General features: G+C 34.4%; 1 protein-coding gene across 1 annotated transcript in view; it reads left to right on the top strand.

Annotated features, from left to right (window-relative positions):
• Positions 1-15506, top strand: part of LOC140443191 (patched domain-containing protein 3-like) — a 104850-nt gene extending 89344 nt beyond the window's left edge. Inside the window, exons 10-15 of the mRNA XM_072534300.1 lie at positions 5450-5698; positions 7813-8128; positions 10043-10185; positions 10247-10408; positions 13206-13601; positions 15201-15506. Of these exons, the coding sequence (XP_072390401.1) occupies positions 5450-5698; positions 7813-8128; positions 10043-10185; positions 10247-10408; positions 13206-13601; positions 15201-15344 (1410 nt within the window). The 3' untranslated portion in view covers positions 15345-15506. The remainder of the gene's footprint in view (positions 1-5449; positions 5699-7812; positions 8129-10042; positions 10186-10246; positions 10409-13205; positions 13602-15200) is intronic.
• The last annotated feature ends 2400 nt before the right edge of the window (positions 15507-17906 follow it).

The raw sequence follows: 17906 nt of genomic DNA, 5'->3' as shown, positions 1-17906 counted from the left end.
AAACATGTGGTTAAAAATTATGCACCGTTTTGCCGGAAAATCAAAAAACTGTAGAGTTTTTAATTCGATTTTTCCTCTTTTCCGGCAAACTGGGGTTAAGGGATCAGAAAAAAACACATGTTTGGAATAAGCTGGACCAAGTGCATGTACCAAAACATTAAACAAATTTTTTTTTTTTGAAAAATTTGGAAAAAGTTTTCCAAGGGGGTACCCTTGGATTTTTATCAAATTTGGTCAATCGGCTATATTGGCGTCAATTTTGGTCCGAGAGTCAAGCGAATGGACATTTCCTACATAAAATTGGCCGCTCGTTCTTCTGCCATACTCAGAATTTTCCTACATCTAACGGTTCGTGAGAAAAATTTCCACTTGGATGTCTGTATTTGCTGAAAATTTCATGAAAATTAAAAGTGAATATTTTGTTTGAAATTTGAATTATTTCGATTAAGAATGATTTGCTGAATAAAAAAAAATAAACACGTGGCCAGAAATTATGCACCGTTTTGCCGGAAAATCGAAAAACTGTAGACCATTGGATTTTTATTAAATTTCGTAAATCGGCTATTTTGGCGTCAATTTTGGTCCGAGAGTCAAGCGAATGGACATTTCCTACATAAAATTGGCCGCTCGTTCTTCTGCCATACTCAAAATTTTTATACATCTAACGGTTCGTGAGAAAAATTTCCACTTGGATGTATGTATTTGCTGAAAATTTCGAGAAAATTAAAAGTGTATATTTTGTTTGAAATTTGAATTATTTCGATTAAGGGTGACTTGCTGATTAAAAAAATCTAAACATGTGGTTAAAAATTATGCACCGTTTTGCCGGAAAATCGAAAAAACTGTAGACCATTGGATTTTTATCAAATTTCGTTAATCGGCTATTTTGGCGTCAATTTTGGTCCGAGAGTCAAGCGAATGGACATTTCCTACATAAAATTGGCCGCTCGTTCTTCTGCCATACTCAGAATTTTCCTATATCTTACGGTTCGTGAGAAAAATTTCCACTTGGATGTGTGTATTTGCTGAAAATTTCATGAAAATTAAAAGTGAATATTTTGTTTGAAATTTGAATTAATTCGATTAAGGATGGCTTGCTGAATAAAAAAATATAAACACGTGGCCAGAAATTATGCACCGTTTTGCCGGAAAATCGAAAAACTGTAGACCATTGGATTTTTATCAAATTTCGTTAATCGGCTATTTTGGCGTCAATTTTGGTCCGAGAGTCAAGCGAATGGACATTTCCTACATAAAATTGGCCGCTCGTTCTTCTGCCATACTCAGAATTTTCCTACATCTAACGGTTCGTGAGAAAAATTTCCACTTGGATGTATGTATTTGCTGAAAATTTCGAGAAAATTAAAAGTGTATATTTTGTTTGAAATTTGAATTATTTCGATTAAGGGTGACTTGCTGATTAAAAAAATCTAAACATGTGGTTAAAAATTATGCACCGTTTTGCCGGAAAATCAAAAAACTGTAGAGTTTTTAATTCGATTTTTCCTCTTTTCCGGCAAACTGGGGTTAAGGGATCAGAAAAAAACACATGTTTGGAATAAGCTGGACCAAGTGCATGTACCAAAACATTAAACAAATTTTTTTTTTTTGAAAAATTTGGAAAAAGTTTTCCAAGGGGGTACCCTTAGATTTTTATCAAATTTGGTCAATCGGCTATATTGGCGTCAATTTTGGTCCGAGAGTCAAGCGAATGGACATTTCCTACATAAAATTGGCCGCTCGTTCTTCTGCCATACTCAGAATTTTCCTACATCTAACGGTTCGTGAGAAAAATTTCCACTTGGATGTCTGTATTTGCTGAAAATTTCATGAAAATTAAAAGTGAATATTTTGTTTGAAATTTGAATTATTTCGATTAAGGGTGACTTGCTGAATAAAAAAATCTTAACACATGTTCAGAAATTATGCACCGTTTTGCCGGAAAATCGAAAAAACTGTAGACCATTGGATTTTTTCCAAATTTCGTTAATTGGCTATTTTGGCGTCAATTTTGGTCCGAGAGTCAAGCGAATAGACATTTCTTACATAAAATTGGCCGCTTGTTCTTCTGCCATACTCAGAATTTTTCTACACCTAACCGATCGTGAGAAAAATTTCCACTTGGATGTATGTATTTGCTGAAAATTTCGAGAAAATTAAAAGTGTATATTTTGTTTGAAATTTGAATTATTTCGATTAAGGGTGACTTGCCGAATAAAAAAATCTAAACACGTGTCCAGCAATTATGCACCGTTTTGCCGGAAAATCGAAAAAACTGTAGACCATTGGATTTTTATCAAATTTGGTTAATCGGCTATATTGGCGTCAATTTTGGTCCGAAAGTCAAGCGAATGGACATTTTCTACATAAAATTGGCCGCTCGTTCTTCTGCCATACTCAGAATTTTCCTACGTCTAACTGTTCGTGAGAAAAATTTCCACTTGGATGTATGTATTTGCTGAAAATTTCGAGAAAATTAAAAGTGTATATTTTGTTTGAAATTTGAATTATTTCGATTAAGGGTGACTTGCTGTTTAAAAGGAAATTAACATGTGGCTAGAAATTATGCACCGTTTTGCCGGAAAATCGAAAAAACTGTAGACCATTGGATTTTTATCAAATTTCGTTAATCGGCTATTTTGGAGTCAATTTTGGTCCTTGAGTCAAACAAATGGACATTTCCTACATAAAATTGGCTGCTCGTTCTTCTGACATACTCAGAATTTTCCTACATCTAACGGTTTGTGAGAAAAATTTCCACTTGAATGTCTGTATTTGCTGGAAATTTCGTGAAAATTAATTTCAATTCAGGGCCACTGCCATCCGCTTATACGTATTTAGAGATGGCGTTGTAATTCCTATATAATTATTTTTATATTAAATTATACTTTTATGACGGGAGACATTTATTTTCAATCCAAAGCTTCTACATATGTCGCTCTGAGGAGACCTAAGAAGGCCAAAATACGTATAAGTGGATGGCAGTAGCCCTGCATTGAAATTAAATCTTGAACGTCTTTCTGCTTTATTAAATTGATTTTTTCTACTTGTCTACTCCGCTACTTTCTTTGTTTCTTTCTGCACCTGTAACATAATATTATGTAAACATTTGTACTGGACACTGTTCCATTTTTCTGCGCTCCTGAAGGACGGAAATTTAATTTTGTATGGTTCGAATATTAGAAGCGACAATAAAAAAATGGGTTTCAGAATCGATTCGAAGTACAGAGATGGAAATAAATGGCATTGGCACCAGAATAAATTATAGGGAAAAGTGAAACCCGTTAAATTAAGATCTGGTGTTAGACAAGGAAATACCACCCCTACAGGATATCTACAAGAAACAACACTGAGAGGAACTACTTATTCAAATAGATGGACAATAGCGGAATCAGGGAATATACGCTATTGGTGGTCAGTGTGTAGTAGTGGTATATTGTATTTGGAGTTTATAGACCGTGCATAGCTCTAAATACAGAATACAAAATCATTACATACTTAAATCATTTGCGATATGCTCCGATGGAATTTTGATCTAATACTATGTCACCTCAGGAGGTTTCTAAGTCTTTAATTTGATCTCGACTATATGTATGCACGTGTAAATACATATCCCCAGGGTGCTCGTTACTCCATAGAATTATGGAGCTTCTTCCATATCGATATAGCCTTAACAATGGCGTTCCTTTGTTTACTATGTAAGGTATCATTATTTGGGGTGTGTTTTCCACTTTACAATGAATTGAGGTTGATGAATAAAACTTTAGAGATTCGAAGGTACGATGGTTACACCAGCTACAGAGTTACATACTCATAAGGCATTAAGCTTGTAAGGGCCAGGGACTCCCGGCATGGTAGCCCCAGCAGATCGCTAAGAACCAAGATCGGAACATGTAAGGTGAGGAGCGATGCGCAAAGTACGCTGATTGACCAGGGTTCTAGCTAGCGTACGGCGACATCATCATCATCAATCAGCCCTGAGTTGTCCATTGTTGAACATAGGCCTCCTCTAGACTTTTCAATCTGCTTCTGCTCTGCGCCTCTGCTATCCAATTAGTCACGATTCTTTTGAGGTCGTCGGTCCATCACGTTGGGGGTCTTCCTCGGCTTCGCTTATCAGCCCGTGGTCTCCACTCTAGCAATTTTTTGTCCAACTGTCGTCTTTCATTCTTGCAACATGTCCTGCCCATCTCCATTTTTGCCTTGTAATATGTTCGATAATGTCTTCCACTCCGGTTCGTCTACGAACTTCCTCGTTTCTTATTATATTTCTTAAGCTTATTCCAAACATTGATCTCTCCATCTTTCGTTGTGTCCTTCTCAATTTTTCGGCTGATGTTTTTGTGAGAGTTAAGGTTTCTGCTCCGTATGTGAGGACTGGTAGAACGCACTGGTTAAAAGCTTTTTTTTTTTAATGGATCGGTATATTTGTTTTAAATACGTCTCTCATTTTTCCAAATGCAGCCCAACCCAGACTTATTCTTCTGAGTAGCTCGCATGTTTGGTTATCTCGCGTTAACCTTATTTCGTGACCCAAATACACATATTTTTCCACAAGTTCTACGGGCGACTTTTCGATTTCTATTAGCTCATTGGGGACGGGATTGGTCATCATTTTTGTTTTTCCATAGTTTATTTTTAAACCGACTTTCTGGGTTACTTGCTGTAGTTGTTGTAGCATAACTCTGGCTTCTCCTAAGTTGTCTGTTATGAGAACGATATCATCGGCATATCTGAGATGATTGAATATCTTTCCATCGATGCTAATACCCTTTGATTCCCACTCTAGCCGTTTAAATGCGTACTCCATAACTGTTATAAATAGTTTTGGCGACAAGGTATCTCCCTGCCGCACCCCTCTGCCAATTTTTATCTTCTCAGTCATGCAATGGAGGTGAACGGTTGTTGTCGCATTTTCGTATATATTTCGAATAATATTTGCATACCTGTGATCTATTCTGCATTCTGATAGTGCTTTTAAGATAGCAACTGTTTCGACTGTGTCAAATGCTTTGTGGAAGTCGACAAAGATAAGAGCAAGGGGTCTGTTATATTCGATAGACTTTTCAACTAGAGTTTTAAGGCATTGCAAATGGTCGTTTGCTCCGTGTCCCGCTCGAAATCCTGCCGGTTCTTCTGATTGATAGAAATCGAGTTTTGCTTCTAATCTGTTTGTCAGTATTCGAGTAAAGAGCTTGTACGGCGACAGCTCACAATAAAAAAAAACGTTAGAATATTATTATAAATTCTGCCCAATATTTAAGCTGATCATAGTCATTAATATGTCTATGATCTTGGTGGTCAATAAACCCCGTCCATTAGAAAGAGATACAGGGACTGCTCGTCACTTTTTTCTCTGTCGCACTTGGAGAACGGGGTATTATAATGTATATGAACCTGATACTTTTAAACCTAACTTAACCTAATCTAACTTGATACTTTTTTTTAGATCTTGCCATCTTTGGAATCGTTTTGCATCTACGCTGCAGCAGGTGTACTTATGACGTTTATATTTGCCGTTACGTTTTTCGTAGCGTGTTTTGTGATAGATCAACGACGAGTTGAATCAAATAGGCATGGTGCATTTCCGTGGATTGTGTATCCCAACTACGAACCAAACCAGTGCAGTCAGAAAAATTTTACTAGTATAATATTTAATAAATTCTACTCTAATGTGATATTAACGACGCCAGGAAAGGTGAGTTGAGTTTTATATAAAATAATTTCTATGCAACTGAACATAACAGTTTACAAAATTCATGAACTTAAAAGGCTACATATATATTGTTACTTTATCTTCCTTTTTATGTTTGTACTTATTTTCTATCTTGGATATATTAGACTCTAATAATACAAGAAAAATATCATATGAATTACAAAATAAGAAGAAATTATCATTTACTTACTTATATTTTCTGTCGTCTATCCATCTTTTAGTCGTTTTAAGATCCCTCTAAGAGAGGGATCTTAAAACCATGAACATCAGGCAATGGCGAAGGAAAGTATCCGACAGGGCAGAATGGAAGAACATTGTTAAGCAGGCCAAGACTCACAAAGGGTTGTAGCGCCATTAGAAGAAGAACAAGAAGACTTATATTTTCTGTGGGGTTTTTTTTCCTTAACTGTATATAACAAATTGAAACCCATTGGGGTACAATTGAGGGTTGACAATTTGGGATACTGTAACAAATTATAATAATAATAATAGAAGTCAAAGACCCTCAGGTCCAAAACGACAAATGCCGATATGGCTGTCAAGCCCAAGAAACTATCCAACATCTTATCGGAGGCTGCCAGGCATTTGCTGCAACTGAATATAAGGAAGGGCATGACTCAGTAGGGAAGATCCTCCATCAAGAGATAGCTTTTAAACTGGGACTTTTACAAACAAACCATCTCCCATATTATCAATACGTTCCTGAGAGTATGCTTGAAAATGATAACTACAAGCTATACTGGGATCGCACTGTGCTCACAGACCAAACTGTAGCACATAATAGACCAGATCTCGTGCTAGTTAATAAACTAACAAGACAAACAACACTAATCGATGTGGCAATACCTAACAACAATAATCTGCGTGTTAAGTACAACGAAAAGATCGCCAAGTACAGAGATCTGGAAATACAAATAAGGAGACAATGGAAAATGAAAAGTACCCAGACGATACCTATTATTCTTTCTACCACTGGAGTCATCCCGAAGAACCTACTAGAAAACATAAAAAAGCTGGGTCTAAATGAACATCTATATAAAATCATGCAGAAAGCTGTGCTACTTTCGACGTCCAGATGCGTGCGAAAATTTTTGGGAGATACACCGACGTACCAAGTCACCTAGGACTCGATAACATGAAAAGAGTCCCACCAGAGCTCAATCCTTTTGATACCGTAGGTATCTGGGATGAGTGAATTTTCCTCTTAGAGGGAGTGTAAGCCGTATGGCTAAATCTGGATAATAATAATAATGGTGGTACAAACAAAAATTAGAGTTGAAAAAAGTAGAAAAAGAAACAGAATAATTGAAAACATTCTTCCTTCACGTTTTGGAGAAATGATGTTTCATGTTCGATAGAATTGCTTCAAAATTTTGACTTTTTTATGTAAGAGCGATTTGAATACAGTCTTCGGCGTTTAATCGATTTCTGTTCTTAGTTTTTATTGTCATAGTGAAAAAGCCTTGTTCGCACAAATAAGTTGCTCCAAATGACAACAACTTTTTAACCGCTTCTTCATGTGCAATTTTGAAAGCCTTTGCAGCTTTTGACATCCAAAAATACGACAGATTTGGTTTACTCTCAAATTGAATACGTGCTTTAGTATTAGATCGAAGTTCAAGAATTGCTTCTGCCAAACCTGAAGGTTCTTCTGGTATCATAGCAATTTCACATTTAAAAGGATCTACAATCCAACTGACAGTACGTGTATCAAGATCTGGAAAGTAATCTGAAAACCGCTTTCTGAGTTTGATAAGATGTCTTACAATTGTACCCTTGATGTCAGCAAAAAGTAATATTTTCGCAATCTTCCAAAAACAAAAATAACCTTAAAAACGAAGCTATCTTGTTCTGTTCTACTTTTTGTCTCGAATATTGCAGCTTTAATCCAAACGCTGACATTTTCTCTCGCTGAAATGATATTAATATTCTTTCCTTGCAATTATTTGTTTAATATATTTATACTCTCAAAAATGACGTGTCCATTGACCATTTGATGTGTTACAAAAGCACAAAACTGCACAAAAAGAAAAATTGTTCATTTTGATAAGATCGCAAGAAACATCATTCAATATTAATAATTATTTTGTTTTTAGATAGCTGTGATAGTAATTAGTATTATCTGCGCTGGATTTAGCATAGAAAGTTGTATGAAGTTAGACAAAAAATTCAATCCCGAGTGGTTTATACCGGAAGGGACGCATCTCGGAAATTTTTTTTCGGCCAGAAATACATACTTTCCTTTAGTTGGATTTGACGCTGGGTTATATATGGGATCAGTAAATTATTCGCACGAATTGACAAATATTAAGAGGGCTGTGGACAAATTAAATGAAATTAGTAATGTTACTGAAAATGTTGTATCATGGGTAGATCCTTTTAGGGACTTCGTTATGTTCAATTTTCATCATGGTAAGTATAGGGAACATTACTATTGTGGAAATTTGTTTTTCCCTAAATTTCTATCTAAAATGCTATCATTGCAACATATTATCTCGTATCTTATTTTACCTAAAACTCAATATTTTCCTTTCATATGGTTCTGTTCATTTCACGAATCTGGTTTTATGAATCAAGTTGCTACAGGTTGTTGCAGGTTGCTATCGTACGCAATATGTTCAACCACATTGTCCCACGGGTACAACATCACTATTCAAAATAATTAAATTACATCAAACAACATTCTACTAACGAATTGCTACATCACTAATCAACATAATTAAATTTCAGTAAACAATACTCTACACACTACTAACGAACTGCTACATCACTATTCAATTTCAAGTACATTCAAATTTCAGCAAACACTCTACTGTTGCCGAGAGGGGGCATTTGGGCCTGTAGGACCCATTGCCGGCTCTTCGGGCTTCTTCCTATCCCCGGAGTTGGATCGGGTATTCACCATCTTTGGTTTGTCGCTGGTAGAAAGGTTAAATACCACCGCTGTTATAAATAACAGTTCCATTGACAAATATCTGTTATAGGTAACGGTTCCAAGGAACAGTTACAAAGTAACAGAGCAAAAATGGAAAACAGATAGGTAAAAATGATCTAAGTATTCCTTGTCTTACGGAAGGAATAACTTAGTAAACAAGTAAATTAAATGGTATAAAAATATAATGCAAAGAAAAATGTTTCTAAGTGTTTCTTGACTTACGGAAGAAACAACTTAGGACAGAAATATAGATAAATGAAATATGTAAATGTGAGAGTAAAATATGGAAATATTTCTAAGTGTTTCGTGACTTACGGAAGAAACAACTTATAATAGAAAATAGGAAAAATCAAATATAGACAAGATGTGAAAATATTGCTAAGTGTTTCTTGACTTACGGAAGAAACAGCTTAGCAAAAAAATGGAAAAATGAAATAGACAAATATATAAGTATTTTCTTAACTTACGAAAGAAAATATCTTAGATAAAATATCAAAAATAATAATGCGATATGAAAATATTTCTAAGGGTTCTTTTGACTTACCGGAAAAGAACGACTTAGACACACAATACAATAACAAGTCAGATACTAGAGAAATACTTCTAAGAGCTCTTTGACTTACCGAAAAGAACTACTTAGATACAAAGTACAAAATCAAATATATAAAATAGAAAAGGCAAGATAAATATTCCTAAGTGTTCTTAACTTACGGAAGAACAACTTAGACACAAAATACAAGAAAAATAAACAATCAAAATAATCAAATAATATATCAAACAATCAGTACATGAACAAATATAGATCAATGTAATATTCTAACCTGAAAAGGTCTGAATATACAATAATGCTAAAATAAAATGGTATATAGGAAATAAGAAATAAAACAATAACTTAGTAGGAACAATAATAGCACCGACTAGGTCTACCGTAGAAGAGGCAAGCTCGACTGACCGATGAGAGAAAATCTACCTGCTTTTATGTAAAACAAATCCTTTGTTTTACGTAGCAAAAGTGGAATTTCCCTGCATCGAGTCAATTAGAAATTTGGATTTGGCCAAACTTGGAATTCCCAAGTATTTTGACCAATATCCAAATTCCTTGATGCGTCCGGCACGGCTGTCAGCTCCCGGCTGACACGCCTCCGGAGGACACTACACTCTACAAACAGAATGCTTTGCACAGACATCCGGTCGATTGTAAAAAGAGGGGATCAAACTTCGCCGCATGTAAAGCGGTCTACATTATATTATGTTACCGCAACTATAATATAAAACTAAATACATTTACCATAAAAATATAATTCATGCCATAGTGATACCAGATTTTACATTGCTACTCGTAGTTTGTTATATCTCAAGATATATGTTTAAAGTTTTCTAATATTTTTCAGATGTGTTTATTGAACCTTTGGATGATGATCGATTTTCCATATTTCTATCAAAATTTCTAATGAGCCCCAATTATGCGCAATATCAAGGAAATTTTATTTTTGAAAGGGAGCTTGAATGTGGAGTTCCAGCTCCAAAAATTAAGGTAGTATGTTTTTATGCTGTTTCTATATATTTTTCTAAACAAACAATAAATTGTGTTTCAGTTCTCTACAATTGACTTCTTCTTTAAAAAATCATCTGAAACGCAACAGCAAATATCGGCGATGTATCAAGTTAGAGGTATAGCTGAAAATATTAATTTTACTTCTGGAGATAGGTTCGCAACGGTATGGTCGAAATTTTTTGCAACGTGGATTACAGATGAGGTATATAATGTACATATTTTATCATATTGAAGGAATTCCATCATAAACTAGCATTTTCCCCTGTTATAACTTTTATTTATATTTTTACACAATTTTTTACACCACATTTTAATATATATATATATATATATATATATATATATATATATATATATATATATATATATATATATATATATATATATATGTATATATTACATCAAGTAGCAGAATGTAAATATACCTCTGAAAGAATAGTAAGTGAAAAAGTTAAACTGGATGTCAAACCTCTGAATGTGATAGAAATCTATGCACCAGAGAACAACAGAATACCACCACAAGAGAAAACTTCTATGAACACCTCCAGTCTGTAATAAATGAGACCCCAAATGATAAATATATAATCATTATCATTATGGGTGATTGTAATGCCCATGTTGGCAATGATTTAGTTCCAGGAATAAAACAGCGATATAATGAAAATATCAGAAATGAAAACCGAAACCCCTGACGGACCTCTGCAGCATAAACGAAATACGAACAAGCAGAATTGCTTATAAAGAGGAAGAAGAAGAAGATAACTTTTATTCCACTTTTTGTATGTGAAAAAGCATTAAATACGCGACAGATTTTTGCGACCGTCACCGCTACGCAAATTGATCGCAAAGTCGCCAGCTAGAGAACGGTTCGACGGATCGTGAAGTATGAGGTTTCATTGGAAACGAGAGTGAATATGTTCAGACAAAAAAAAACAAACATGGAGGAATTGCCAAAAAGGCATTATATCATATCTCCGTTGTTATTGGTCCGATTGGAGCATATGATGCGGTAAGTGAAAGAGAAGGGGATAACGATTATATTAAGATAGAAGAAAAACAAGACGACTACCAAAAGGCACTACACAGTATCTTCGTTATTAATGAACTTATAGCTACATTCGAGATATCATAGGGCACTATGGATGAAAATAGATTTACTATAAGACAAATTTTAATTTATTGACTTGAAAAAGGCCTCTGGCTGAATCAAACAACTGATCGAATCTCCACATGCAATATAGCAAATGAAAGGGGAAGATATAACGAATATATTGAGATAGAAAAACAAATAAGGCGACTAGTGTACACAAAAAGATTTTTCCAAAAACGCTTAATTTTATTTACACTTTACAATTTTAACGTTGTGATTTACTTAGTTTTATACAAATCAGTATATATTATTTCTTTTTAAAATATTGTTATTAAACAATCCTTTATAAAAGGTAAATTAATTAAAAGAACCCGTACGGTCTAAATCACAAAACGTTTTTGGAATAAATATTCTATCGTCAGGGCTGCTACTAGGTATAGATGTTTAATGCCAATAAATAAATGGGTGAAAACCCTTTAAATGTTATTTAATTTGTATTAAATTACATGGTTGCTGATAATTATGTAGGATCTTAAAATTTTAAATAGGATCACTTTATTACAATTATGTAAGATCTTAAAATTTTAAATAGATTCACTTCATCGCAACTAGATGTAATCTAATACCACTTAAATAACGTTTAAAGGGTTTTCACCTATATATTTAGTGGCTGTTAACATGTATACCTGTTATACATGTTTGTCGAAATGTTATGGATGTTTGCAAAGTCGAAATACAGGGCGAACAATCACAGGCATTTGAAACACATGTTGGGCTGCGACAGGGAGATGCGCTGGCGTGTCTCCTTTTCAACATAGCTTTGGAAAAGGCGGTCAGGGATGCCCAAATAGACAGCAGAGGAAACATTTTTAATAAATCATCCTAAATTTTGGCATATGCAGATGATGTTGATCTAGTTGCCCGCACAACACGCAAGCTAGAAGAAATGTATACCACCTTGTCAAACGCCTCAAAAATATGGGCCTGCAAGTAAATGAAGATAAAACTAAGATAATGGCATCAACACCCAACAATAGAGCCAGAAACATCGGCCACCAATTCACGGTTGATAATTCTACCTTTGAAGTGGTGGACAAATTCACATACTTAGGCTGTCTGATCACCAAGGAGAACGTCATGACGGAAGAAATCAAGCGAAGAATAATCCTAGCAAACAAATGCTATTTTGGACTGAGTAGACATATGAGAAGCAGAAACTTAAGCCAAAAAACAAAAATAACCATATACAAAACCCTTATACAACCAGTGTTGACATATAGCTCGGAGACATGGACCATTTCCAAGGCAGATGAAAATCTCCTGCTTATATTTGAACGAAGGATCCTGAGAAGAATATTTGGTGGCATCTGTGAAAATGGTGTTTGGAGAAAGAGGTACAACTACGAGATATATCACAGATATAAAAATATATTTGGTAATAAAGACGTAGTATCCTTTATAAAAATAGGAAGACTAAGATGGGCAGGACATCTGGCAAGATCACAGCAGAACAACCCTCCTAGAAGAATCCTTATGTCACAACCTGTGGGAAGTAGAAGTAGGGGTAGACCAAAACTCAGATGGAGGGGATGGTGTAGATGAGGATGGTAGACAAATAGGCGCAGCAAACTGGCAACAGTTGGCAATGGATAGAACTGACTGGCGTAATAGACTTGGGAAGGTCGAGGCTCTTTTATAGGGCTGTAGCACCAATGATGATGATGATGAACATGTATACCTAATAGTAGGACTGAGGATGGAGTATTTATTTCGAAAAAGTTCTGTGATTTAGCTCGTAAGGGTTCTTTTAAATAAATATACCTTTTATAAAGGATTTTTAATAAAAAAAATTGTGATATATAAAACCGACTACAGGAAATTAACTATTTCCTTGTGGATTTCTTTTTAGTTAATTGGTATAGAGGTACTACGGAATCTCCAACTAGCTCTCCTCTGCGTGATGCTGTGTACAATTCCTCTAATAGCAAACTGGCAAATAAGCTGCCTTATATTTTGCTGCGTTTTAATCACAATGGTAGACGTATGTGGCTTTATGCAACGCTGGGGTATCAACGTCGATCTCGTCTCATGTATTGGACTGGAGTTGGCGATTGGGCTGTGTGTAGATTACGCTACGCATGTCGGACACACATTTTTGACGGTTTCCGAAGGAAATAGACAAGAACGTGTAATAAAAACTGTTACTTCGATTGGATCTGCTGTTTTGTATGGAGGTTTATCAACTTTTATTGGCGTATCTATGATGAGCTTCTCGAAGGCGTACACTTTTCAGTCATTTTTTAAGGTGAGTTGCAAAACTAATATAGGTAAGTATATACGATCATTTTTATTAAAAAAAAAAAAAACAATAGATATGCACTGTAAAACTTGAAAGTTTACCGTTCAAAATGAGTCTAGCCAGTTAAGAAGGTGAAAAATGCCCCCTGCGATATCTTAAAAACAAAAATACCATCTTCTATATCGAAAAGTACGGTCCGACCAAAAAAAATTTTTGACCCTTAAACCCAAACATAACCTCAAAAAAATTAAACGTGTTTTTTCGTTTTTTGACGATATCTTCGGTTCTAATCATGGTAGAAACTCACACTTTTTTCCATTTGTTTGATATTTTATTGTCTACATTATGGTCAAAAACTGTCTTGAATGCCACTCTTGTAGACGCTGCACTGGCTGTCCCGAGACACAAGTTACAAATACGGGACTTTGACAGAAAGATAGATGTTTGCGGAGTTTTACTAACTGGTTTATAATGAGAAGTCAGAAACTGGCCCATAGGTTCGTGAATTAGAGTGCGATTTTTTAGTCAGTGCAAGCGCTATGCTTACAGACACCGTAAATTGTTAAGTTTTTTGTTTGTTGTTGGTTAATCCTAACCAACTAGTTAATTTTCGAAATCACTAACCTACTTAGTTTTATTTTTAACCTGCCCATTTCGACAATTTCGTCTAAAAAATAAAATTCAACATAAACTTTATGAAAATATATGTGACTACACTTTTTCTTGTATATATAATAGACAACCACACGATAATGTTAGTTAATGTTAGAAATGTTTTTGTATTTTGAGGTTAGAACAGTAAGAAATGTCCGAAAATCGTTCGCAGAGAAGTAAAACCTGTAAACTAATAACCAATCGCGCCAGCGCACGGCATTACGTTGAAAACTACTCAGTAACTGTCTCCGCGCACAAGCACAAAGCTAATGTATATCATTTTAAATCTTATTTACTCTTTTACTCAGAAAATTTAGTTTCGTGACAACTAAAATATTACCCGATTTCTTGAGGGATTTTCTATTCGCAAATATTCAACTCATGCTGCAGTACGAAAAAAATAAATAAATAAAAATCTGACAAACACAAGTTTTGTCAAAATTGTCGGTCAAACTGATAATTCTTTTGTATTTATAATGTTTTAACAAGGATATTATTATGTTATTCTCTGTATTGTTTATTAAATAAACAAATTTGACTAAAAACATATTGAATACTAACCCAAATCAGTAGTATAAAAAAAACTAATGTAGATATACTTATCTGTTTTTACTCTTATGTTCTAATTCGTTCAAATGATGTTATTTTTTTAATTAAAGAATTATAAATAAAATTGTTAGCTCATTTTATGTGTATAATTTCGTTTTTGTACAATGAAAAGCATCGCATTATAGTAACAACACAACAAAATTGACTCTACTATAAATCAAAGAATGAAAATTTCAGAAAACGAAAGTTATGTAGCCGAAACTGGATACCAAAAAATTACATAACCGTATTTTCTGCGTAAATAACGTATATCAACTTTCCCCATACGCCTATAAAGTTTGTAATAGTTTTCAAATATATAAAATGGATTTTCTCTAAATAAATCGAGTTTATTTGTTTTAGATCTTCTTCCTGGTTATCGTGTTTGGATTGTTTCATGGAATTGTATTGCTGCCTGTTATTTTAAGTTTCATCGGTCCCTCTCCTTACAAAAGTCACAAGAAACCTGCCGTAGAAGAGTCAGAACTTAAACCTCTGGACAGCTGACAGTTAACGACGTTAACAAATATCTAGAGTTTAAGTAGGATTGATAAATTTGTTTAATAGAACAAAACTAAATAATTGGGCCGTTTCAGCTTAATTAGAATAATGAGATTTTAATGACAGTTTTTGTTATGTTTAATAAAAATATTGTTTTTTAGAAGAGTTCTAATTTTTTTTATTTATTATACTTAATCAAATACAAATTATGAAAACTTTTCCAATTAAGTATGTAGTTTAGCGTGCCGCTTAGAGGCAAACGATCAGTGAAATAGTGCACACGTGCTGCTGAGTTCCGGTCGGATTTGACCTCACCATAGTAGTTACGTTATTATTATTTAAGATAATACATTAAATTGGCTTTAAGAATTAGCGGAAGTACGGTGGCAAGTGAGAATGTTTTTGACTTTCTCGAATCCCTGGAGGCGCTAACCCAGAATAGTGACTCTAATAACAGTGATACTGACAGTGAAAGTGAACACTTGGATCCATCGGCACCATCAAAAACTCGCATACAGCACATTATTATACGCCTTCCTGGTCTTCGTGGACCTGCCTTAGAAATAAAACCATCCAGTCCACTTGAATCCGGGTCACTTCTTATAACTCCTGACATCTTGGCCTCTATTCTAGAGTCATCATCATCATCACTGGCTCGACAACCCTTTTTGGGTCTTGGCCTGTTCTAGGATTCTTCTCCATTCCGATATCTGTTTCGTGCTTTTTTTCTCCAGTTTTTTATTTTTAAGGTTGTTATATCATTTTCTATTTGTTCTAAGTATCTCAGTTCCGGTCTTCCTCTTGTTCTTTTTCCTACTGGCATCTGTTTGAATATTTTGTTTGGTATTTCGCCTTCTTCCATTCTTTCTACATGTCCTATCCAACGCAGCCATCCTATTTTGATGAATGTTATAATATCCGGATCCTGGTATATTTTGTATAGTTCAGAGTTGTATCGTCTTCGCCATATTCCGTTTTCTTTTGTGCCCTTATATATGTGTCGCAAGATTTTTCTTTCGAAGGTGGCTAACAACGTTTCCTCTCTTTTAGTAAGTGTCCAGGTTTCTGAGCCATATGTGAGTACCGGTCTTATTAGGGTTTTATATATTTGGCATTTTGTCTTTCTTGCGACGTTATCTGATCTTAGGTGTCTAATTAAGCCATGCTCTATTCTAGAGTACACAAATGAAAAAATTACCGAGCTCAGTGTGAATTATGGGGATACCTGTACATTTGTCGATCATCTAAACGAAGGTGAACTTAAGGCTTTTTTGGGTCTTTTATACCTTTTAAGTGTACTAAGGTCTAATCATGAGAATGTTAATTCATTATTTTCGACAAGTGTTTTAGGTAGGCCAATTTTTCGTGCTACAATGTCAAAAGAACGCTTCTTATTTCTTTTCACAGCAATAAGATTTGACAATCACAAAATAAGAGAGCAAAAGAAGGCCAATGGAGATCAACTGGCAGCAGTGTCCTATTGATTTAACTATTTCGTAGCTAACAGTATAGCAAACTACACCTGTTCCGAATATGTTACAGTGGAAGAGATGATGGTTGGGTTTAGAGGTAAATCCTCTTTGAGAATGTACATGAAAGCCAAACCAGTCAACTACGACATTAAGATCAAGTAAAACAAATGATCCTAATCCTCAAAAGCTATCCTATACCTACAAGATCAGTACTTGCTTTAGTGGAACCAATTACCAATAGTAACGAAATATCACTGGTGATAACTGGATCACCTCAATAGAGCTAGTTTATGAACTAAAAAAACTTCGGCATGTAGGCACAATACGTTAAAATAAGAAAGAAATTCCTTCACAATCTTAACCAAATAAAAATTACGAAGTTGATAAGTGTTTAATTGATTTTACACGAGACAATACAATCGTATCATATCTCCCTAAAAAACATAAAAGTGTAATTATGTTGTCGTTCATACATCACGACAAATCTGTTGACCAGGAAAGTACTAGCACTTGATCAAAAATGTGCAGTTTATTGTTCAGGTCGAAGATGCCAGCGATGGTCTTTAGTAATTTGGTATTCCATAATGGATAATGCTATACTAAATAGTCAAACTATCTTTCACGCAGCTAATCCTGGGGTTAGAAAAAATCAGTCTTATAAATGAACATTTAGAAGTAAGATTTGCAATGCGAAGTTTGTCTAGAGAATTACGCTCGATAATTTCCAAAGCATTAAAAAAGAAAATTACTCATCAAGATCAGCCTAGACCAGAAAGGCCAGTTGTAAGACGTAGATGCTACTAACTAGAGGTAACGATAACAAACTTTTCAGAAAATGAACCGTTAATTTCAGTTTAACATATATTTTTTTGTTATAATAATGAGTCATGTTTTTGATCAAAATTTCGTTTAAAAATTCTATAATTTTTATTATAAGTAGCATCTTAATTTTATTGAAATAAAATTTAAGTTTACAAAAATCTCTTTTTTATATACACATGCATTTATCAAAAATACGAACAAAAAAAATAATAAATATATTTTTATATCTTGTTTAAAGGTTTTTAAAATTCGGGTCGTCTATGACCCCACGATA

Source organism: Diabrotica undecimpunctata, chromosome 6 (assembly GCF_040954645.1).
Source record: "Diabrotica undecimpunctata isolate CICGRU chromosome 6, icDiaUnde3, whole genome shotgun sequence".
Lineage (NCBI taxonomy): Eukaryota > Metazoa > Arthropoda > Insecta > Coleoptera > Chrysomelidae > Diabrotica > Diabrotica undecimpunctata.
The sequence above is the reverse complement of the archived record's forward strand: the minus strand, read 5'-3'. Positions and strand labels throughout refer to the sequence as shown.